Source organism: Triturus cristatus, chromosome 6, assembly GCF_964204655.1.
Source record: "Triturus cristatus chromosome 6, aTriCri1.1, whole genome shotgun sequence".
Lineage (NCBI taxonomy): Eukaryota > Metazoa > Chordata > Amphibia > Caudata > Salamandridae > Triturus > Triturus cristatus.
In genome coordinates this window covers 1,354,512,438-1,354,533,180 of record NC_140589.1, presented here as the reverse complement: position 1 = coordinate 1,354,533,180, position 20,743 = coordinate 1,354,512,438, and the positions used below count along the sequence as shown (strand labels likewise).

General features: G+C 46.0%; 1 protein-coding gene across 3 annotated transcripts in view; it reads right to left on the bottom strand.

Moving 5' to 3' along the window:
- Positions 1-20,129, bottom strand: part of BCL11A (BCL11 transcription factor A) — a 134,412-nt gene extending 114,283 nt beyond the window's left edge. Inside the window, exons 1-2 of one of the 3 annotated variants that reach the window (XM_085612368.1) lie at positions 19,535-20,129; positions 12,465-12,794 (exon numbers count right to left, since the gene is read on the bottom strand). In XM_085612368.1, coding sequence (XP_085468494.1) covers positions 12,465-12,794; positions 19,535-19,589 — 385 coding nt within the window. In that variant the 5' untranslated portion in view covers positions 19,590-20,129. The remainder of the gene's footprint in view (positions 1-12,464; positions 12,795-19,534) is intronic. The other 2 variants (XM_085612367.1, XM_085612366.1) reach the window with 2 other exon arrangements.
- Between the last annotated feature and the right edge of the window lie 614 nt (positions 20,130-20,743).

Genomic DNA, 20,743 nt, shown 5'->3' with positions numbered 1-20,743 from the left:
ACAGGAAAGCTTGTGCTGTGCATATGCTGCTGAACGCGGCTCGAAATAAGGGAGGGAGCAATTGTACCATAGCCAGACTTTGGCCAACAATCGGGACAGACCGCTTTGCATGGGAACCAAGAGTCGTGATCCCAGCCCCGCGTCTTGCACAAAGGCGGGCAGCCCCGCACAATGCCTGCTGTCAAGCCACCGAATTATTTTTATACAAGAATTTTTATCTCCATTGTACAAACAAGTGTGTGCCTGTGCAGACTTGTTAAGCAATCCACTTGTGTGTAGAATAAGGTTTTTCTTTCTGCTGCTACCAGCCGCACAGCTCTAAGATCAGAAGAAACTCACACGCTTTGAAGACGCTCAAATGTTTTAGTTAAAAGGCTAGCAGTTATTTTCAAAGATCCAAGAATATCTTTATCAGGGTTTAATTCCCCACCCCCCTCGCTTTCCCTTCATTGATATTTTTTGCCCTAACATATCAAAAGAAAACACATAAATGTTTATAAAAACTGAAACAAAGAAAAACAAAAATGTGTCTCCAAATAATTATTTCAAATGAAATGCATAAAGAAATGTGCACGCTCTGCTAAAGTTTAAACGTGCCCCAGATCTTTAATCCCGTTTTCAATTCCTACTTTCTATTGCCAATGAACCTTGCAAAATCGTGACGGGCAACCCTGAGAGTCAAAAGCTAATCATCATTAAACTTAAATCTGTAAATAAATCGCGCAGGTTGAGCAAAAACTGGCTTAAGTGCAAAGCCCCAGGTCTGTCATTTTTCCAAGAACAAATAAACTTAATGGCCGAAAAAGCTAGCCTCCCAAAGAGGATAGACAGCATTTGATGTACCAGTTATGGGCTGAACAGTGTTTCCAAACAAATCGTTATCTCTGCTTAGTTAATGGTACGTGGCACCAGGAGGTAGGTTTATGTGTTGGATTTAACTACTTATTAACATAACGGACAGATAATAGGGCCCATTTCATGCAAGGCTCAGAATGTCTCCCTTTGCAATTTTTACAGGTAGGCACGACAAAGGGCGATCTTCGCTGTCTCATACACTTACTTACACATAGTGGTAGACATATTCTGTTTCTTTTGTTCCTAATGAAGGACGCTCTCACTCAAAGCCAAACCCAAGTCATCCAGATAATTTTTAATTATATACAATAAGAGGAGAGGGTGGCACAAATGCGAAACTATTCACGGCTGACCCACCATACCTGCACTCCTACTGGACACAGGAGTTTCTATTGTATTCACAGTCTCTTCATCCAGAGGGAGGGTTCCAGCATCTGACTCCAAGTGCAAATGCTCATGGTACCCTGACTACCTACCACCTTTCTGCAAGCACTCTCACTAATAGAATTTGTAAGGTCGGACAAGTCTGTATGTGGTGCCGGGCTACAACTGAGTACATGCGTGAATTCAAAGGGTCGGCAGCGAGAGGTCTCACGGAGTCTGCACTTAGGCCTGCTGTGGCAGACCCAGCACTTTTCGCAAGGCCTATCTTGCTTTAAAAGTGACAGCAAAACCACTTATCAAATGGAAGTAAGTGCTGCTATAGAGAATACCCTACGATGATGTGAGTTTGTGAAGGAGAATTGTAAAATGTGAGAGCACAAACTATTCAGCAAGAAATGCTGGTATCACGCCAACAGCTACAGTATGACCAAGTGTGTAGCATCACTTACATTCGGTTACAATTTGTTTATGTGCTTAGTCATGCCTAAGGGTGGATCGTCCATGGCACTGTGTTGATGCGTTGAGTTCAGGGATGAGTATTAATAATACTTGGAGAAAGGGGAGTTGCAGCATAGGTGGAAGCAACAAAGCATTGTGCTCTCAAACTCTCAAACTGGAAGCCAAGGAGCCCCCTTTTTGGTGAACTGAACCACTCATTCATTTTCCAGGGACTATCATGCATTTAGCATTTATTAGCAATCTACAGTCTCAACCTGAATCTAGGTCTTACGGAAGCATGCTGAGATCTCCTAATGGGTGCACAAATAGATATAATGAGACGGCGAATTAATATCCAGCACCCAGCTCACTGATATGCTTTTACCACATGAAAGTCAGGAGTCCTCATATATGGGGAGGCCTGGCTCTCCAAGTAGAGTTTATTCCTGCCCTCCTCTCACTGCTGTGGCAAAATGACAATAATCCCAAACTAGTTTACACTAAAATGCGGTGCAATGTGGAGCCTCCTTTCTCTGGCAACCCCACGCAGAGCCCTCCTAAGCAGTGTTTCATAGGTGGACACATATCAAGGTGTAACAGAGACTGATCATGCACGGCAGCTCCCTAACTCTTTTTCTAAAGCTCTTCCAAAACCTTACGTGCAGAGGAGAAGCCTGAGATTGGGGATGTGCGCAGCTTGCTCTCCTCCTGCCCCTGCTATCACACCATGAGGCCTGCCTACGCTTCACAGAACACGGGCCAGGCAGACGGACTGAAGCGTGCCATCCAAACCTTCAACACCAGAAATCAGATACTAAGAGGACATCCGAGGATTCAGCTATACAGCCATAGATTCATTATAACAAAATGTATTGTCACGTAAGAAAAATAATGCATCAGCACATATAAGCGCCCGGAAGGTGCGGTTAAGCAGGAGGACAGCATATGGTTTGGGCATCCCTAGTGTAAGGAGATGCAGGTTGGAAGACTTTGTGAGACAGGACATTACCAAGAATGGCCCCTTGGTTTTGTATTTGCTTCTGTTATTACTGCCAGAGACCTGCTTCCTTGTTTTATTTGCTTGAATGGTCGCTGCTAGACTAAAGCAACAGAGTTTTGAGAATATGATATTGAATCACTCTCTGGTCTTCCTCCAGTGAGATCCACCCAAATACAAAGGAGAAAGTGAGATCAATCTACATTAGTCTCGGCAGTCTAGATGGCGAAGTCTTCGAGCACGCGCATGTGTTTGCCACATGGACCCGGGGGCAAGACACGACTGGCGCCCAGACTTTGTCTTGCTTCAAATGCTGGGATTTAGGTCACTGTGCGTGTGATTGAGGGATGGGGATCTTTTTTTTACACATTATAAGGTTGTGAATGACTTGCACTGTTATGTTTTTGTTTTCAAATTTTGTATGATAAGGTTCTGCGGCTTACCAAGTTCCTTAACTGGCTCCTAAAAGTTATGTGTCTGGGAACTAAGGTCTTGTCAGGCAAAGGCTTACTTAGTACAGAGCAGTGGATGAACTGCCCACTTCCTTTGTACAATAGATTCATTATAACAAAATGTATTGTCACGTAAGAAAAATAATGCATCAGCACATATAAGCGCCCGGAAGGTGCGGTCAAGCAGGAGGACAGCATATGGTTTGGGCATCCCTCGTGTAAGGAGATGCAGGTTGGAAGATCTGTCAGTTGAAAACTTTGTGAGACAGGACATTACCAAGAAATGTAAATGCAGGATACTACACACTGTTTCGAAATCCCTCAGGCTCAGGGTTGGAAGGAGGAAGACGGCAGCATCGGCCAGGCTCTGCTCAGAGGTAGGGTTGGCTGGGAGGGTTTGTGAGCTGCGCCAAAGAAGAGAAACTGTGGTGCGCACTGTCAGCAGCCCTCTTAATCCAGCAGCAATTGGCAGCAAACTTCAGTCGAGTGTGCCTTTTCAGGAAGCATGCACGCCGTGTCCTTGCTTATTGTGTGAATGTTACTACAACCGCTTCTGACAGCTGTTGATTCTCTTGGATGAAGAGGCCACGTGGTCCCCCGAGAAACTCTCCAACATGGCCATGAAAAAGCTTAATAGTAACAGGAGTTTAAATGCTGAGCCAGATAAATAAATGTGGGTACAAGAAAAGCCAGCGACCCGACGCAGATGGGATTATTAGCTCCGATTTTTCGAGTTTTCAGTAAACACTTTTACTCCGGAGCACGCTCTGCTGAGGTGTCTTACATTACACGGGTGCGAGCCTGGCGCGTTTACGCTGCCAAGTGGATTGGTCGCGCGCCGTGCTTGCCACCGCTGATGTCAGAATGAATCGGCGCGCGAGCCAACAGGGCCCGCGTGAAGGCAATAAGAGGGCCCCCGTTCGCACCGCGCGGCAGACGCGAGGTGGACGGGGACGGATACTGTGGCATATTGAACATTTACACACCGCTGTCATTCACACCAGGTTACCGGAGTTTTCTGCAATTCCCAAGCCTGGCTGCACATTAAGCTTTCAGTGTACAGCTTTATTACAGTGCGGCAGCGGAGAGGCATTAATATTCCGCTGTTGTGCCTGACAGGACATTTACATGCGCCCGTCTGCGCTCGCACCTGAGGGCTGCTCCGAGGTACAGCCGCCGCGCGCCGATTGTACAGGCAAATGAAGAACACAGGGCCCCTGCTGGGACCAGGCCCGACCTCACCACACCCCGCACCCCGGCCTCCTCGACGCCAGGACGCGCTCGCGGCCACTCCGCATGACTAATGAGCCGCCGCCGAACCGGCCTACGCTTTCCTGACGCCGCACCCCGAGATGCTCTGGACTGTTCTTTAAAGACGTCTTCACCACTGGACCCAAGGAGCAACGACCTTTGCATTTTTGAGAACCACCCAGGGAATTCAGTACCAGGCCAAGGCAGCTGCCTAAAGCCCTACCCGAAACATCACAAGGCGCTAAGGTAGCCGAGGAGCTGACTGTCGCGCGCAGGTCACGCCTGAGAATTAATGAGGAAATACATTTGCGCCGAAAATGGAGGCTGGCTGTGGTGATATCAAAACTGTTCACCATCAATCAAGACCTGCTGTTGAGCAGTTATCGGCCCCCTCCTTCCGACGCAAGCGCACTCACATATGTGTGATATGCACAAAAAACATGCCCGGGACACGACGTGCCATGTGTCATTTGGGGAAAAAGACACAAATGGGATTTTCTTTGCATGTTTCCGGCACACATACACTTTACAGAGGCATAGGAAATAAAAGGTTCGGAGTGCTTAATTCATGCTAAGGGAGTGGCAGGGTGCCAAGCTTTGTCCGTCTTGATGCCAAGAGCGTTTACATAATGCTGGTGCCAGGGGATAGGAAAACAGAAGAAGGCACCAGAAGAGCGTGCATCTGGTAGAGGATAGTTTGCAGCCTTTTATTTGGCCTCTCATTTCAAAACACAACTTACTTTTTCAGTATTTAACTTGTTACAAATATTTTATAGTTGAATAGATATTTTATGCTGCAACATTAGGAAGCAGATGGCTCGTACTAGAAGAGTATCCATTTTGAGACGCTGCTCACAAAGATAACCTGCTTTGCCGACCTAAACATTTCTAAGTGGTGCACATGTGTGTAACACAGACAATGCACATGCAGCGAGTGATTTGGTATCACGGATAGGGACATCTTTACAGTAATTGATAAAAATCTGATTTTTATTTTCCCAGATTAGGAGGAGAGTGCTCTGTGGCAAATGTGCAGATGCTAGGCTTGTTTTTAGGAAATAACTTTACAGCAGAAAGTAGGACCTGCACCGCCTCAGACATCCCCAGTCCTCCTGGGATGCTGCCAGCAGAAGTAATATTTAGAACATTGATACTATTTGGCCCAATCAGAAATGTTTCTTTGCATTTTAATACCAGCTATCATTATGAACCAACCCTTTAACACTCACAGAAGGATGGAAGCAATAATTCCACTCCCTGACCTGCACATTATCCTCAGATCACTGATACAAACATCCAACCCACTGTGGCAGCCTACTGGCTTAGTAAGGCGAGCCTGAACACAGGTCGCAAGAACGCAGTGACGTAGGTTACAAACAACTACAAGAAGTGTATTGACACACAACTTCTTTCTCCTTAACATATTTTTTTAGAATTTTTCCTTTTAGGAGTAAATTTATAAGCCACAACCCCACAGTTTAAGATTAAGCTTTCAGAAGTCCAGACAATGGAAACTACTGAGAAGTACTTCCGCAGCATGGGCAGAACAGTGTCCATTTTAATCACAATTTTTCAAAGACAGGTTTGTGTACTTCGTAATATCACCCAAGTTGCCCAGCCGTCCAGTGCCTTATTCACAAACACAAGAACTCAAGGAGAACTCTAAGCCTGGACTACACCCCATCTAAGGTCCAGATCATTTGCCCTTCTCCCACAGATATCCATGGCCTGTATTACCCCCAGACTGAGGAGATAGGTTGGCACAAGGCTAAAACTGTACTTTGGCACAGTACTGCATCGTCTTGTTTTTTAATAAATACACATTCTATGTGTAACTATGTTATGTCTTGTATATATTTTCCAGTCCATGGCGGCCATTTTATAAAAAAAAAAACATTATTTAAAAACTGAGAAAAAGAAAAACATACAAGACATTTACATTTTGGAATTTAAGATCTCTATCTTTCGTGCCTATATAATCTTCAAAGAATATCACAAGCATTTTTGTCTCATTAAAGCATCAATTAATTGTTTTGCTTTGAACACAGGCCACATCCTTCCACTCACACTGTACTCACAATTTGTCCTGGATAAACAAAAAGCCCAAAAAGTTAAGAAATGTATATAGAAAAAATAAAAACGTACATTGTGCCATATGAAACATACAAAATGCAAATGAACCATTTTGTCCTTAAAATGCCAACTTTGGGTTCCGGTAACATTCACAAACCTCTTGGCGTTTAGTCGTGCGGTTTTAAACAGAAGCAGAATCCCCAATGGTAATAAGACCATAATGACTTGTCATACTTTATTCCGCAGGCTTAGCCCTATTGCTCATCATTGATACACAAAAGTAAATAAGGACGAAGGTCTGTGCTAAATCTCATGGCTATATTTTTAACCAGGAAGAAAAACAAGCTATAAAAAATATGAGCAGCACATACATGTATTTTAGTGCTTAGAGGAGAAGGGGGCATGACTCATTGGAGGCTCCCAACACTGACCCAGCAAGTATATGAGATATTACAGTCTCCACCTGGATATAACCTTTCACAGTATGTATATTTAAACATACATGCATAGGCAACTGTTTTGCAAATACAAATTTCATATTTAATTTATATGTCAAGTGTATCTATTGGAAACAAGGGTGCGGTTGATGCACCCAAACACTATGGGAAAGAATGAATTGAAAGACTATTTTAAAGGGACAGGTGTGAGTGTTCACGTTCAGAAAAAAAGAGTACGCCTTCAGCCCTCGCTCGCCTCCTAATTGCACATTCATACAATAGCATGGAGCCATTATTTCTCAGTGCTATCGGCATGTTTTTCTGCAGTGAAGAATTAAATTACTGCCACATGCCTTTGCTATTCATGAGTGATAATCAATCATTCAAAACTCAGAAAATAACAGAAAAATTCCAAAACATGGTGGAGCAGACACAAGGAGACATGCGCAGAACGTATACAAGAAACTAATTCCTAGAGTGTGCTTATGACTTAAGCACAGTCTACTGATGGGATAATAAAGTAAAATTATCAATGCTAAATAATCGACACTGAACATACGTTTAACCATTCTACACCATAATCTAGTTAAGAATACCTTGACAAATGGACTTCCTACATTCAAGGCTGTTTTAGCATTTGTTTTCCCTACATATTAATAGTGCGTGAGAGCCAAACCTTTTTGTTGTGCAATACTAGCAATAGGGTGGAAGTTCAACTGGGGGTAGTGCTAAGGATGCCAATGAAGGCTTAGTAAGGAAAATCTACTCCAATATCTACCACGTCTAAATAACTGGAAGAAGACGGAGGTGCCAGTTGCTAGGCTGTGTATGTGTGCACTGTGTGTATATATGTAGATCTACTGTTATATGCTATAGTGCTCTGAAGCAGGTTCAGAGCATGCAATAACAAATGACACGCACACATGTAGGCTGCATGCCAATCACCCTCTTCCTCCAAGGCTCCGGCATGCGTATAACGTGGACTGAAAAAAATATTTTTCATCCAATCGAGTCTCACAATCTGTCAGCTGGTTTAAATCCAGCACCACATATGAGTGGCCTTACTTCTCAATATATAGCAATTATTTTTAAACAGATTGTGAACAATCATTACTGAAGTCTCATAGAAGTAAGCATCTAACAATTTTGTGCAGAGCGACCGTGCAAAGGAATAGACCATTGAAAAGAAAACTTTATATATAATGCTGCCTGTTCTCCTGGCTAGCAATGATACCTGAGTAATAAAATTAATAGGTGCAGTAGATTGAAAATGTGTTAACAACTGAATGATTAACTGTCAACATCTGACAGCTTAAATGGTTACTTAAAAAAATATATATTTACATCCCTACTAAAGACCTAATCTGTGTGACAGGAGCAGGAACAAAAAGGAGTGGCTGCCCAGGATCGGGGGTCTTTTGCCGCCATCAAATTAAGCGACCATAATTTTATCCTTTGGCATCTGCTATTCGCGACGATGCATTTTGTGTCATTGGCGCATTTCAATTGAGGGTGAAGCGTGTCCTTGCCCAATAGATGCTATAAAATCAGAGCTGGCACAATGGCCTCACGGGCTGTCTCTGCCCTTTCCGGTGTCGGCACCAGTGGACGGCGCTCCCTCCTGGCTCAGATGCGTCTGAACTGGGTGTGGTGCCAGTCTGCCAGCCTACGGCTTCGCTGCAAGGATTCCACTCCTGTTTGCATTCTGCTGTTTTCTGTCAACTGCACAGGTATGTTAATTTCCATGGCACCTATGTCATGAAATATTATTGCAAGCGCACAAACCCCACTTCTCATTATGGGTAAAGAACGAACGTGCTAGCGGCCTTATAAATAAATATACAATTTTTGCCATGGCACTCATTGCATGGTGCAGCCTGATGGTGCCTTGTGGTGTCTGCCATGTACACCAATCAATCCTGACTTACTCATCCCACAAAGCCCCTCACTGTAATTTTCACTCACAAATCCTATTTGTAAAGACCACATAGAGGTCCTCCAGCACCATTTTAAAATGTATTGAATAGCAAGAGTCGAAACAAGTGGGCAACGTGCTGCCTTACTTTATGCAACGAAAACAATACGTATCGTCAATCCTGCCTCGCGTGTAGCACATCTTAATTTCTTCAAGACAAATAGGTTTTGGAAAAATGTACATATAATGCATCCGACTTCCTTTATTAAATGTACTAGCAGATTTTCACAAAGGTTTGGTAAAACGTGACCCAGTGTGCAGGAATGTTTCCTTAAAAATTACATGTCTAGAATGTGGGTTGGGTTTTATGTGCGTTTAAGTGGACCACTAATCTGCCTTTTGGTGGCAAATACAAAATTTGAAGGACTGCGCATTTAAAAGCAAGAGTTTGCTCTGAACCTCACATCACCGAGTACAGCAAAGGTCAGGTATCATAAGAGTTTCACATTTTTTGCAAAAATGCAATGATACCTCATTCCACAGATCAACTGGCTGAGTAAACACTGCGAGCACCAATAATAAGCTGTAGATATTGTGTTAATTCCTTTATATTTTGTTAAATACACAAGTATGCTCATAAGCAACACAGAAGTCTGGAAAATGAACCCACATGCACCCAAGCACAGGGAATATAGCATGGGCACTGGATCTTTCAAGTGTTAACACTGGTGGTCTTGCATATGACAAGAAAATGATGTTGGTCTGGTTTCGTAACATTTGTTTCAACCCGAAGTTCTGAGTTAGTTCACTGATCCACTGAATCGAGTGATCAAAACAAATAGATCTTGTGTTGAGGTTCATCTGTAACTAGATTACACACATGCCAGATATTTCTATCAAGTGAATGACCAGAGGAAGAGATTCGTTCCGCTGCTTTTTTTAACTAGCACATATTTTTATGTTTTTTTGCAAGTGTATTTTACTGACTCCACAGATGCACATATTTCTAGTGGTAAATGGATTTCTCATAGTCTGCAAAGACATATATTTCTGGAGGTAAATGTATTTCTCTGACTACACGTACAGATTTTTATCTGCTCCTTTTAACAATAAACTGAATCAAACATAAATGTGCGTATGTGTGTTCAAATACACACACATTTCACAATAGGAAGTATGAAAACTGCATTAGAAGACCTCAAGAAATGTTTCCTCTTTGATCTTCTTCACAAGCACATTAAGCAGAGCGAATACGGATGAGTTAAAAAATGCCACAAATGAGTTGCAGTCGCTTCACTTCAGGGAGCAGTAATACACCCAACACCAAATCACAGGGCACCATGTGCAGCAATCAACGCCCCAGAGAACCCCGAACATTCACTGCTGGCAAGAATCAAAAGGTTTGCCTTCTGTGCCAAGCATGCCTCTCAGTAATGTGACAAAGGCGCCTATTCGATTCCACTGGGGGCCAGGGGAACAATGTGACAAAATACCAGACCCCGAAAAAAAACACCCTAATAATTAGCAGAGTGAAAAAAGCAGAGTCCTTTTCTCTCTGCAGGACTTTGACCATCCCCTCAATGAAAAGGGCGCTCTTAAAATAATACTGTTGAGCACTGGACATTGCAAATATGTCAACCGCAAGATAGAAAAAGATACATACTGCCAAGTTTCTGGTCAACGTAAAGGCGCTCTAGAAAACCTGGATATTACTTACAACGATGTAATATAGCTCAACACTGACTTCAAGGCACAAGAGCACTGCAGATCACCGCCCTACCATGCTGTGCACCGAGAACCAAGAATCTGCACAACGGCAACCTGGCAAAGGGCCTGAACACATTTCCCCTCTTGCATAACTCTTTCACAGCCTTGCGCCCCATGCACATGACCTATTTGGGACCGTGGCAAGGAGCGTGCTTCCAATTCTTGCTTGGCAGCACTGTGTTATGTTGTTTAAACAGAGCTGTCCAATATGTAAATACGATGTTACATCACGCTAGTGCTACTCCATATTTGGTGATTTAGAAGGGCTTTCGGATCTCTGAGGGCCTCAAATCCCTCCTGCCAGGCGCTGGCTTCATTAATCATGCCCTACACTCTCGGTCATGTTCCTTCAAATCACAGCAGCACATGGAAATGGTCACTGCCATGCACCACTCTGCGAATCGAGGATGAAAAACGCCTGTAAAACTACATACTGCAGTATAGTGACGTGTAGATTGATATATAATATCTGTTTTTAAACAGATCCTACCATTAAGTGACCCCGCTTGAGCATCTCAAATCATTCTACTAAAAATAAAGATTATCTACATTGAGTTGCTGGAAAGATGTGCAGGGGCTTTAAATGGCTGCCTTAATTTTAATGGCTGCTTGAAGATAAAAAGCTGATTGCCACCACATCTGCACTCTCGCAAGTAAAGTTTGTACCTCGATTTAGTGAAATATAAACTATGGTACATCTTCTTGATTTGGGTGTCTGTGGGAAACCTGGTCCATATTCTAGCTAACCAAAGGGCAACAGAAGCATATTAACTATGTTTGCAACACATGAGGCCAGAATAGATATTTGTGGGGCTTCTGTGTTCTGGCTTAGCGGAAAGTTTTATCAACATTGAAAAAGCATTTGTGACAAATCATACAAAAGAATGGAAGTGGACTTTGAATTGTGTCATTTAGAGGCGATTTCTTGTGCATTAAAGGGTTTTTGCTATTAAGGCATTTCCTTCCCCCCACAATGACTGGAAAACAAACGTCGCGTGAAGAGATCGCTTATATACCCACAAGAGCCAATCTTCACCTTCACTTCGGATTGACTGACTCAAGAGATGCATCATTCGCATATATATCGGAACATTAACACATTTTGCTAATTTCTGGTGGCAGTAGATGATATTTGTGCACCCAGCCCACTTTCACGCGCAGATGGCTCTGCCAACCACAAATAAAATCAAGATGCATCTGTCAAAACCACATCAGAAGCATGAGAGAGACAGAGAGAGAGAGAGAGACAGAGAGAGACATTTATCATGTGGGTGAAGAGACCGGCTGTACCAAACAGCCCTTCCTGTCACACCAACCTTTGGAAATTTCCAACATGCCCTTAAACTTTTCGACTGAGCATGTCTGTGCGCTTCAGCGGCTGCCCTCTCGACTCTGGCCTGGCCAGACGAAAATGGCATCTTAAAGTCAAGGTCGGTGGTGTCACTTTGCCACAGGGCTATGTTTAATTACAGTCCATGCTGCTGACAGACAGTATGGATCTAAGGCTGGGGAGGGGGGAGAGCTCTCTTAACCCCTTCAGTGCAGAGTTTGAAAAATACTTGTTCTGCAGACAGATCTAGCAAGTGTCAACAAAGGAATATACTTTGCAAAATGCAAAAATATACATGGCCTACTGGGGATTTAGTGCCGCAGTCATGTCAGAAGCGTCCAGAGTGGACTAGTATGGCTAGCACATGTCAAGTAAGGCCAAAAAACACTGCCAGGCCAGGCACCTGCTAGCAGAGCCCACCTCTGTCACTGCTGGGAAGCTATCTCAGAACATGACATCATGGACCATTGTTTGGCTGCCAGGGCACTTAGAGTGGACCAGTCATCAACACACATTAAGACCAGTTAATGGAGGAATACATATGCAATTGTGGGCTTCATTTTACCTGGCACATGCTCTTGTTTGGGGCAGATTCCTCTGGACGATGTCGACAAGCAGTCGTCGTCCTCCGGCGTGACCTGGATGCCAACTTCCACAGGTTGGGCCACCCGCTTGGGCTCGCTGGGTGAGGGCGACGGTGGCTTATCCACGGACTTCTCAAGGCAGAGGCTGGCACTGCATTGTTTCCGTTTGTGCTCAATAAAAATAAGGATGTCGCCCAGTGGGAAGTTCATCTGGCACTGACCGCAAGTGAGTAGGTCCTGGTCCCCTTCGGGCGCTCCCAGTGTGCCGTGCTCAGGTTCGTCGTCAGCGAGAATGGCTTCAAGAGGCTCAGCTGCAGTAGGAAGAAAGCATACAGAAGAATCATCAGAACCCTTGTGTAAAAAAGAAGGAAAAAAAACAAGGCAATGAAAGCTCTACTACACTGTGTGCTTCGTGGTCTCTGCCCGCGCGCCCATATGATGTAAACACAAACGCAGTCACAGCTGTATATGCCAGGGATCACTGGAGTGATTTTTTATGCTGCCTCACAATTATAGATGGCAAAATCGATTCATCAAAGCAGAAAGGAATCGCACAACACATGTAAATGAAAAATACTCGTGTTCAGAATGTCAAGGAATGCACTTCAATCCTCTGCAGAACGGCTTTATTTTTGTTTTTAGAGTTTCAGCAAGAAAGATATTACAGTTGACCTGTGCAAGGCCTTGATCTATGCAAAGGGAAATAGCTTTAGAAGCTCACAAAGTGTTTTTTAAACCGAAACCACAGATACAAATTCATGAAGACCAGAACTCTCATGCTTGCATTAATAAAGGGATTCTCTGCATAGCTGTGCTGATTAGACCACTACATCATTTTCTTTTTGTATCCCTTTATCGTGGCGATGGGAACCGAAATGTAAAGGCGCTGATATTGAACAGTAAAATATGTGCTCAGCTGCCATCATGTGTGGCACAAAAAAACAGGCATATATTATTGTACATAAGCAAGCCTAGTCGGTGACATTCAGACTCCTGAAAATTGGACACCGGCGGAGAGTATTTGGAAAGGAAAGGCAGTTTGTTATTTAGTTCTCACTCAGGAATGCCTCAGTTCTTCCAAACATGTCAGCACGAGTACAGGCCAACAGGCATCAGACTAGGCCTTCTGAGAACTGCAACTCTACACCAGCAAAAGAAAGTGCCTTCTGTGAGCGCTACACACCTTCCCTGACAATGTTCAAAGTCCATTGCAACTTTTCATTTCTGATCCAAAAAATCCCTAACTGGGAAATGAAATCTGTATGCAATCGCTGAAAATTAGCACCAGAGAATGCTACATCTTAATTTCCAGCTGGATAAGTTTACATCCCTCGACTGAATTTATTGTACTTTGAAATGTATTGGCGGGAGCCTTCATTTTCCATTTTCTTAAAATAATCTATTCCGACTTTAGCTCTACGTTCATTCTAAAAACATTTTTACCATAAAATATTGATGGTCTTAAAAATAAACTTTAAAAGACCTCAAGGACACCACTGATGAAGGACGGTGTGGTGGTGCAGACCTAGGCAACATTCAATCAGCCTGACCTTCTTTAAGAGGCTAGCAATTTCACAATGTAATGAACTTAAAGCCACAGAGAATCAAAAAATAGATTTTAATTTAACAGGCGAATATTGGAATGACTCCTGATACACTGCAAAAATCTGGTGAACGCAGGTTACAAGTGACTAAACGAGCTGACTATTGAAGGGAGGGGAGCTACGGGGATCTCCCAGATGTGCAGGGTAAAATAACACCGAAGGAGCCCCCAGCACACCGTACTAGAGATTCAACTAGGGCACGTCCACTCTTCCCATCATCTCTTGCCTCAAGTGCCATTCTACCCTTAACATTAATGTCATGCCAAGGAAGATGAGGTTACAGAAATATCCTGTTCAGCATAAGGGTGGAATGGACAGGGTTTGCCGACTTACTGACCAACTAATTCCCTGCCGTGCCTCTGGCAGAAATTAGGAGTGCATTGAATTGGCTTGCTTCATGAAATTTTGCTTTGAATTAAAATACTAAAAGTCAATTGGATTTTTACAGCTTTTTCCTATCTGTGAAAATGTAGTGGGTAGTTTAGGATTTTGACATCAAGATATATATATATATACACACATGTGTGTAGACAGACAGACAGACAGACAGACAGACAGACAGACAGACAGACAGATAGATAGATAGATAGATAGATAGATAGATAGATAGATAGATAGATAGATAGATAGATAGATAGATAGATAGATAGATAGATAGTTAGTTAGTACCGGTATACAAATACCTATATAGGCATACATATAAACAGCCATGCTTATATTTACATATACACACAAGCGGGTTTGTGATATACAAATCTGAACACTACGGTGAAATAAAATCTCAGTCTTTAAAATGATAAAACATCTATTTAAATCGTCTTATTTCCGACCCTGTCCAAATCAACATAACATGTCGCTCTGTGGTTCAACTGGGAAGCAGCAGTGGGCAAACAGGACTCCTCTTGTTACAAGCAGGCATGCAGGGGTTAATATGCAAGGCAACACACCAATATCCCTGGCAAAACCTGCTGCACGGAATGACTGCCTTGATTTACAATGAAAATCAGGAAATGAAGTGGCAATTCTGAGACTGCCAGCCACACCTCCAACAGTTCATCCAATTAATTTTACAGGAGGCAAAGTTCTTGAAAATAACAAGGGGATCAGGTGCACAGAGGCAACACCCGCACCCCCGGCGTGTTCAAGACTCTTACTGTAATATTCCTAATTGACATAAATGACACCTTGAAGATGTGGGTGCAGATAATAACCTGAGAATTCACGGGAAACCGACAATCAGGCAGGCAAAGAGGTAGACAGGCATATGTTCTTAAATTGCAAAATATTCCTCGGAGTTCCCACTACTCGTGAGTGGCTCGTGAGTGGCCAGAAAGGCTCAGTATTTCAAGAGTGTACAAAGCGATTCCTTCAATTATGAAATATGTGTACTCGCGTACGTAGGGTGAATTTGAGAGGACACTGAAATGCAGGCATTGCATGCCCTTACAGGAAATGCTCATGAGATATGGAAATGCATATACGTGAATTTACACATGTGAACATTTGTCCACATGCACAATATATAGCAGTTTATGCCTTTACATGTTCACATACATCTGTGAATGTATATTTTCTCGATAGCCTGACTACGTCTGACTTGAAACTATAAAAAGCAGACGTTGTGAAGGGTAAACAGCTCCAGCCTGCGGATTCCCCCACATGGAACCATCCCCTCGCACTGCCCTGGTCTGCACTGCATCCCGAAAGGGCGTCCTGACCGAATACCTATTTATTTTTGTTTCCACTCACAAGCCTTCTTAGGGGAAGGGGGCCTGTGTTCCTCGGGAAAGGCAGGGGTAGAGGGATTCTGGCACCCTACGCCGAGACTTTCCAAACACGTGCAACGAAAAGCAGACATGTCAGTCAGGCAACAGCAAGCCTGTTTAATAATTGGAACCCTGTTTTTCATCTTCCGGTGACAATTCTAGTCATCCCTCCCAACATAAAAAAACGCGCTGGGAGTTAAGGTTTCGAGTGCAAAAAATAGGTAACCAAAATTGCATGTGCGGAAATAAACAGAGGGCATGAACCCTTTGTTGCCACTTCGCCAAGCAGGGTATTTTTTAGTGTTTAAGGAAGGACTGCACGTATTTCATAGAACACTAAAGTGCAAATAAATACAAAACGCGAGCCCCTATGATCACTGCTGGGCCACAAACAACCGGATGGTATTTTAAATGGATTTAATTTGGATGTGATTAGGCGCCCAGCCTGTTTATTAGGTATTTTATTTGATGTGCCATATCTTCTCAACAAGAGATTGTTTTGCGCTCCACTTAGAGGGCACAGTGCATATCAAGAGAGTTTCTACTATCCGACGACGCTGGACGGGCCGAGCTCTGAGAAAAGTTTTTTTTACTCTCCCTGAAGTCAGAAAATTAAGAACAAAGGGGTGGGGGAGGGGGAGCATCAGCAGCCGAGCCCCTCCAGACAGGGAAATTATGAAAATGAAGGCGAGCTCAGGAGGCGAAACCAGGTTCAAGTTCGTCCGCGTTTGTTGATCTCCGTGTGCCTCCTAGCGGCCGACAGGGGCTGCGAGCTGCAGCTGCGCCCTGGCGCTGACAGCAAGGCTGAGCCTGCAGACCTGAGTGGCATGGAGATCAGAGGAAGAGGGCCGAGCAAACACAGACCAGCTAGGGGACAAAAAGAGGCTAGGGCGGCTGCAGTGCACACTTGGTAACAGTTGTGTCAAGGTAAAGCGATTCTAGGGCGCTTCCGTGTTGTTTTGCAACGCACTGCCCAAGGACAGGAAGCGGAGACGTTCAAGCCAATTAAATAAGTGCTCCGAAGTGACCTATGTGACGTGCTGCGCTTTCCTAAGAAGAGACAGGCAGGCAAGCAGTGAGGGAGAATCGATTGAATGTGTAATAAAACCTGCAGAGTGAGTGCAAAAAAGGGTCCCTTCTAGGAAAAGCATGGGACATCACAGGCCAAGAAAAGAGAAAAATACGAACACGAGGGTACAGGAAGAAATGCGCCAACCCTAATTTAAACACTTTCCACGAGTAGACCCGGTGAAGAGAGTCCAGGGCCGGATGACCGCACGTTTTAGTCACATGGAGCCCAGCTATCTGCTGCGTCCTGGGAAAGCTCGCCTCGCCCGGTGCGTTTACGGGGGAGATCCGGCTAGAGCAGCCCTTCGGGCATTGCTGCGTCGCCTTTGTTTTTTGCTCGCGTACAGGCAGGACCGGGCCGGGGACGGTTCAATCCCCGGCAGGTAAACACGAGCGGCCCCTGCGTGCACCCGCCTCCCCGGCAGGGAGCTTTCCTCTGCGCGGGAGGGGGGCGCTCTCCCCCGCCTGCTGTCTGAGGCTCTGCCGCGCGCACGCGGTGCTTGTAAACATCCACACGCCAGAGTTTTCCCAATCAAAACCCGCTTCCTCGCTTTTTTGAAATTCTTCCAAAAAATAGTAAAGAGGGGGAGGGAAGCCCTCCGCGGGCCGCGACGGCCGTGTCTGCTCCAGGAAAGCGTTTTCAGGGCCCGTGTTTTCTTTTGTTTAGAGTGATTTTATGCAACACTAATAAACAAATGTGGTGTATTTCTCGCTGATGGGCCTGGCACGCTCTCTGCCCAGTTCTACCCGGCACCAGTACCCCTTTGGAAACATCTCGCGTGCAGTCAGAGGGATCACCCCTCAGAGGGGGCTGAGGACATGTACCATAACCAATCGAGGCTTGCCATGGCTATGCTACTACAGGCAAAGAGGTACACAGAGCAAACATAAAGTGAACCATGGGTGCATTCTGCAAAATGTGTTCAGTTCTGCCTGCAGAAAGCGCCAGATGTCCCCAGTGCAAACTATATCACAGCAAAGGTGAACAATGCGAAACCTTTCATATGAAAGGTACACTTGGTGCAAAATGCTATTAAAACTGTACAGTGCACACACAGCGTTTAGGGGGAACATGCAGAGTGCAAAAAGCACTCATGCGAAGATGCATACTACAAAAAAACGAAGCAAGCCAACGTGTATCAGGGAGAGAGAGCTTCATAGTGCAACATAAGGAGCCTGGTGCAAAATGTAGCCAAGTTATGGTGCTCGGTTCAAATGTATTCCAGTCAAAAAGGTATCTGAGTAAATGTGCGCAGTGCAAAATGTATGAGGTACAATAAATCCAAGTGTGCACACAGCCAATCAAGCTGCATGGTGCAAAATGTACCAAGCGAGCGTAAATATTTCAAAATAGTCTTAAGGAAAGATGCTTACTACAAAATATATGTAAGTGAAAGTGCATGCTGCAAATAAACCTCAAGGAACGCGTTGCAAACATGTTTGCATAGAGAGTTCAACAATACATACCGTAGCCATTGAAAATGGTAGTGCACAAAATACGCTACAGGAAGGTGCGCATTTTGGGTATCTTAAGTGAAGGGTGGCGCACTGCACTGATTCTGTGCATGAAGTATGCAACGTAAGGGGAGTTGCAGTGAGTCAATAGCAACAGAGTTCTCTCATTCTGCACGGCTGCAATGCCTAGTGAGAAGCCCCGAGGAGGCCGGCTATGCCGGGGTCACCCCGAGTGCCACAGCCGCTGTTCGGCTGTCTCTGAGCGTAGCCGGGGAGAGAAGGGCACCGAAGCAGAAGGGAACCATCGTGCTATGTAGTAAAAGGATGTACAGAGATTGAAGAGCCGGAGGATGCGAGGGGGTAGTAAACAAGTTTGTTAAAAAGAAAGTCAGGTTTCTCTTTCCGCCTTGCAGGAGGGAGGTACGGTACGCGTTGTGTACATGCTGCACAGAGGCACCGGAGCGACGATAGCGCTAGTGCGCAGAGATGGGGGCCGAGGGAGGTGTGCTACACAGAGTGATGCAATGCAAAGAGGCACCGGGAGGGCTGTGATACAGAGTGGGCGCAGGAGCGCCGTGAAGGAAGCTACGAGGTGCAGCGAGAGGTGTAGACACTTGGATGCGTTGAGGTAAGTCCAGGTGGGTTCACTGAGCCGTAGGGGGTAGAAAGCAGAAAGGTGCAGGATTAACGACACGGGAAGCCACGCTGACAGGTACACAAGTGCCAGAGCTAAAGAAGGCACCACGACATAGCTGTAGAGAACGATACAGGATGAAAGTTAAGGTGATGGAAGTAACAAAAGTATACTGTCAGAGTAACAGATTCAAAGGTACAGTCATAGAGCGGCAGAGAAGGGGGTACACAGACAGAAGAACACAAGACAGAAGCAAAACACAGTGACAAAGGAACTGTCCTAAAGAGGTGGAGAAAAAGCACTTTAGCACAGTTCGTTACAAAGATAAAAGTGCGCTGGCAAGGATTCGGAGATAGCTTGCAGAAAAAGTAAAGCAACACTGACGGGCAGAGAGAAAGGTACACTAGAAAGGTGCAGAGGTAGGCTGAGAAGTAGGCTGAAAGATGCACAGAGCGCTGGGAGCGCTGCACGATACACAGAGGCAGGGGCACAGTGCCCGGGGTGCCAGGAGAGCGCGTACTCACGTGTGAACTCCCGCTTGCTCAGGTGCTGGGGCTTGCCCTGCTTGCGGCGAGACATGGCTGGAGCCCCGGTTGCGGCTGTCCTGGGCGCGGGCGGTCTGGGGCGCTGCTCACACGGGGTCGGGGGCGGCGGGGGCGCTCTCCCGGGCGGCTCGGGGTGGCAGCCTCATCCCAGCCTCCCGCCTCCGAATAAACCAGAAATAAGACAAAGATGGCGCGGGTGGCGGGGCAGCGCCATCCCCCGCTCCCGGGCTCTGTGCGGTGCGCCTTTCTTTACCTCTCTCCCAGGGTCGGCGGAGGAATGAGAGGCAGAGAGAGCAGAGAGGGAAGAAGGGAGAGAGGGAGGTGGAAAATATGGCAAAAGCCCCCTGAGCTGCAAGTTCAAGTGCGGACGTGACGTGCCCGCCGCCCGCCGCCGCCAGCGCGAACTTGAACGTCAGCCTGGGCTGAGAGGACAGACCCGGGGGGAGCGGGCCGGGAGGGGGCCGGGGGAGGGCCGGGCGGGCAAGAGGGAGGGGGGCACGGGAGGGAGAGGAGGGGCCGCAGCGCCAATGGACAGCCGCCGGGGGCCGGACGGGGAGCCAGGGCCTGGGAAACCAATGGACGGCATAGGGGAGGAGGCAGGGGCGGGGCGGAGCGCACACACACACGCACGGGGAGAGATGAGCCGGCCTGCCCAGGAGAGGAGAGCGGGGCTGAGGGGTGACCAGGGGTGGGCAGCCACGCCAGGGAGGGTGTGGGAGGTGCCAGGCTGCCCCTGTGGTTGGAAGGGACCAGAGGCGCCGGGGAGGGCAGAGCCATCCTGAGAGACACGGGGAGGGACAGCCTCAGGTGTGCAGGGAGGGCACAAGTGTCCGTGAGCTGAGAGCCAGGGCTGGAGAGAGTAGAGCAAAGGGGAGGCAGAGGGACAGGAAACGGAGCCTTGAAGGCTGCAAGGAGATGAGTGGAGAAGAGACCCAGGAGAGGGAAGCTCACGCGGAAGAGAAGACGAACTGTGCGCGGAGGCAGAGGAGCCGCGAGAGATAGAGGAGGGGGGAGGAAAGTGAGGAGAGGGAAGGGCTTGGAGATGGGTAAGTGCCAGTGCAGCCCAGAGCGTGGCTGGGGAAGAGGAGATGGGCTGGAGAAGCACTGCCAGGGATAGGTTGGAAGGGATGGGACAGTGTCCAGGAAGGACGTCTAGAGAAGAAGGAAGTGGCCACAGGCAGTGTGAGG